Here is a 1,363-nt window from a genome sequence, read left to right on the forward strand (position 1 = left end):
CGGCAGACACTAATGATGTGACAAAAAACGGTAGAAACGCAAATAATAAAAGTAAAAAAAAAAAGAAATAAAAAATCAACACCACGCAGATATATATGAAATAAGCAAAAACCTCCGACATAGCATGCGCAGCAAGACACCGCGCGTGAATATGGAAGTTTCATCAAAACATTTTTCTTTATTTTTGTGGTTTGCATCCCGCGCCTCATTAGTGAAGCGTGTAAAAAAAGTAAAAGAGAGAAAAATAAGGAAAGAAACAATCAATCAGGGAAAAGCACCAACGAGTCACCATCGCATTATGCTTAACGACCACGTAGACACGCTTACTGCTCAGTCACCTTCGTTGTGAGGTTCTTGAAGGAGGCGACAGGAACGTTGGAGATGACGGTGTAGAAGTGCTTGCGCTTGCCACCCTCGGGGGTCTCAGACTTGCGCTCCACGTGCACGCGAACACGGCCAGGAACACCCTTCACGCCCTTGTGCCAAATGTACGTGTTCAAAGAGGCGTCGATGCGGTTGTCCTTCGTCTTCATCAGCTTGCCAACAAAGGCCTTGATGCGCTTGATGGCGATGGGCGCGCGCTTGTGGAAGGTCTTCTTCTTGAGCAGCTTCGCCAGGTGGATAGTTGCCTCCACAGTGATGTTGTCAGGCTTGCGGCCGGTCTGCTTGCGAAGCGCGGCACGGGTAGAGCCACGCACGCGCGAGCGCTCAGCGGTGTTGCCAACGCCGTGATACTTCTTGCGCTTCTCAGAGTCCATCTTCGCCAGCACGCGCTTCCAGCGGCGGTCGTCACGCGCCTTGCGGGAGGCAACAGCCTTCTTGCGGGCATCCAGCAGCGCCTGCTTGCGCTCCTTACCGAGCACCTTACCCTTGAAGCCAGCACGTGTCATTTCACTCCACGGCAGACACTAATGATGTGACAAAAACGGTAGAAACGCAAATAATAAAAGTAAAAAAAAAAAGAAATAAAAAATCAACACCACGCAGATATATATGAAATAAGCAAAAACCTCCGACATAGCATGCGCAGCAAGACACCGCGCGTGAATATGGAAGTTTCATCAAAACATTTTTCTTTATTTTTGTGGTTTGCATCCCGCGCCTCATTAGTGAAGCGTGTAAAAAAAAGTAAAGAGAGAAAAATAAGGAAAGAAACAATCAATCAGGGAAAAGCACCAACGAGTCACCATCGCATTATGCTTAACGACCACGTAGACACGCTTACTGCTCAGTCACCTTCGTTGTGAGGTTCTTGAAGGAGGCGACAGGAACGTTGGAGATGACGGTGTAGAAGTGCTTGCGCTTGCCACCCTCGGGGGTCTCAGACTTGCGCTCCACGTGCACGCGAACACGGCCAGGAACA

At 49.0% G+C, this 1,363-nt stretch overlaps 1 protein-coding gene across 1 annotated transcript, besides 3 other annotated features; it reads right to left on the minus strand.

Moving 5' to 3' along the window:
- The first annotated feature begins 40 nt into the window (after positions 1 to 40).
- Positions 41 to 75: a sequence feature (A-rich).
- Positions 76 to 323: 248 nt separating this feature from the next.
- Positions 324 to 890, minus strand: TraAM80_09189 (large subunit ribosomal protein L31e; the record flags this gene model as incomplete). The annotated part of the gene is made up of 1 exon (XM_029385888.1): positions 324 to 890. The coding sequence occupies one exon, from the start codon at positions 888 to 890 to the stop codon at positions 324 to 326; it is 567 nt and encodes a 188-aa protein (XP_029234266.1).
- Positions 891 to 938: 48 nt separating this feature from the next.
- Positions 939 to 973: a sequence feature (A-rich).
- A 148-nt stretch (positions 974 to 1,121) lies between these two features.
- Positions 1,122 to 1,158: a sequence feature (A-rich).
- Positions 1,159 to 1,363: the final 205 nt, after the last annotated feature.

The sequence above is a fragment of the Trypanosoma rangeli genome (assembly GCF_003719475.1).
Source record: "Trypanosoma rangeli strain AM80 chromosome Unknown Tra_15.4_contig_00530, whole genome shotgun sequence".
In the NCBI taxonomy this organism is placed as follows: domain Eukaryota; phylum Euglenozoa; class Kinetoplastea; order Trypanosomatida; family Trypanosomatidae; genus Trypanosoma; species Trypanosoma rangeli.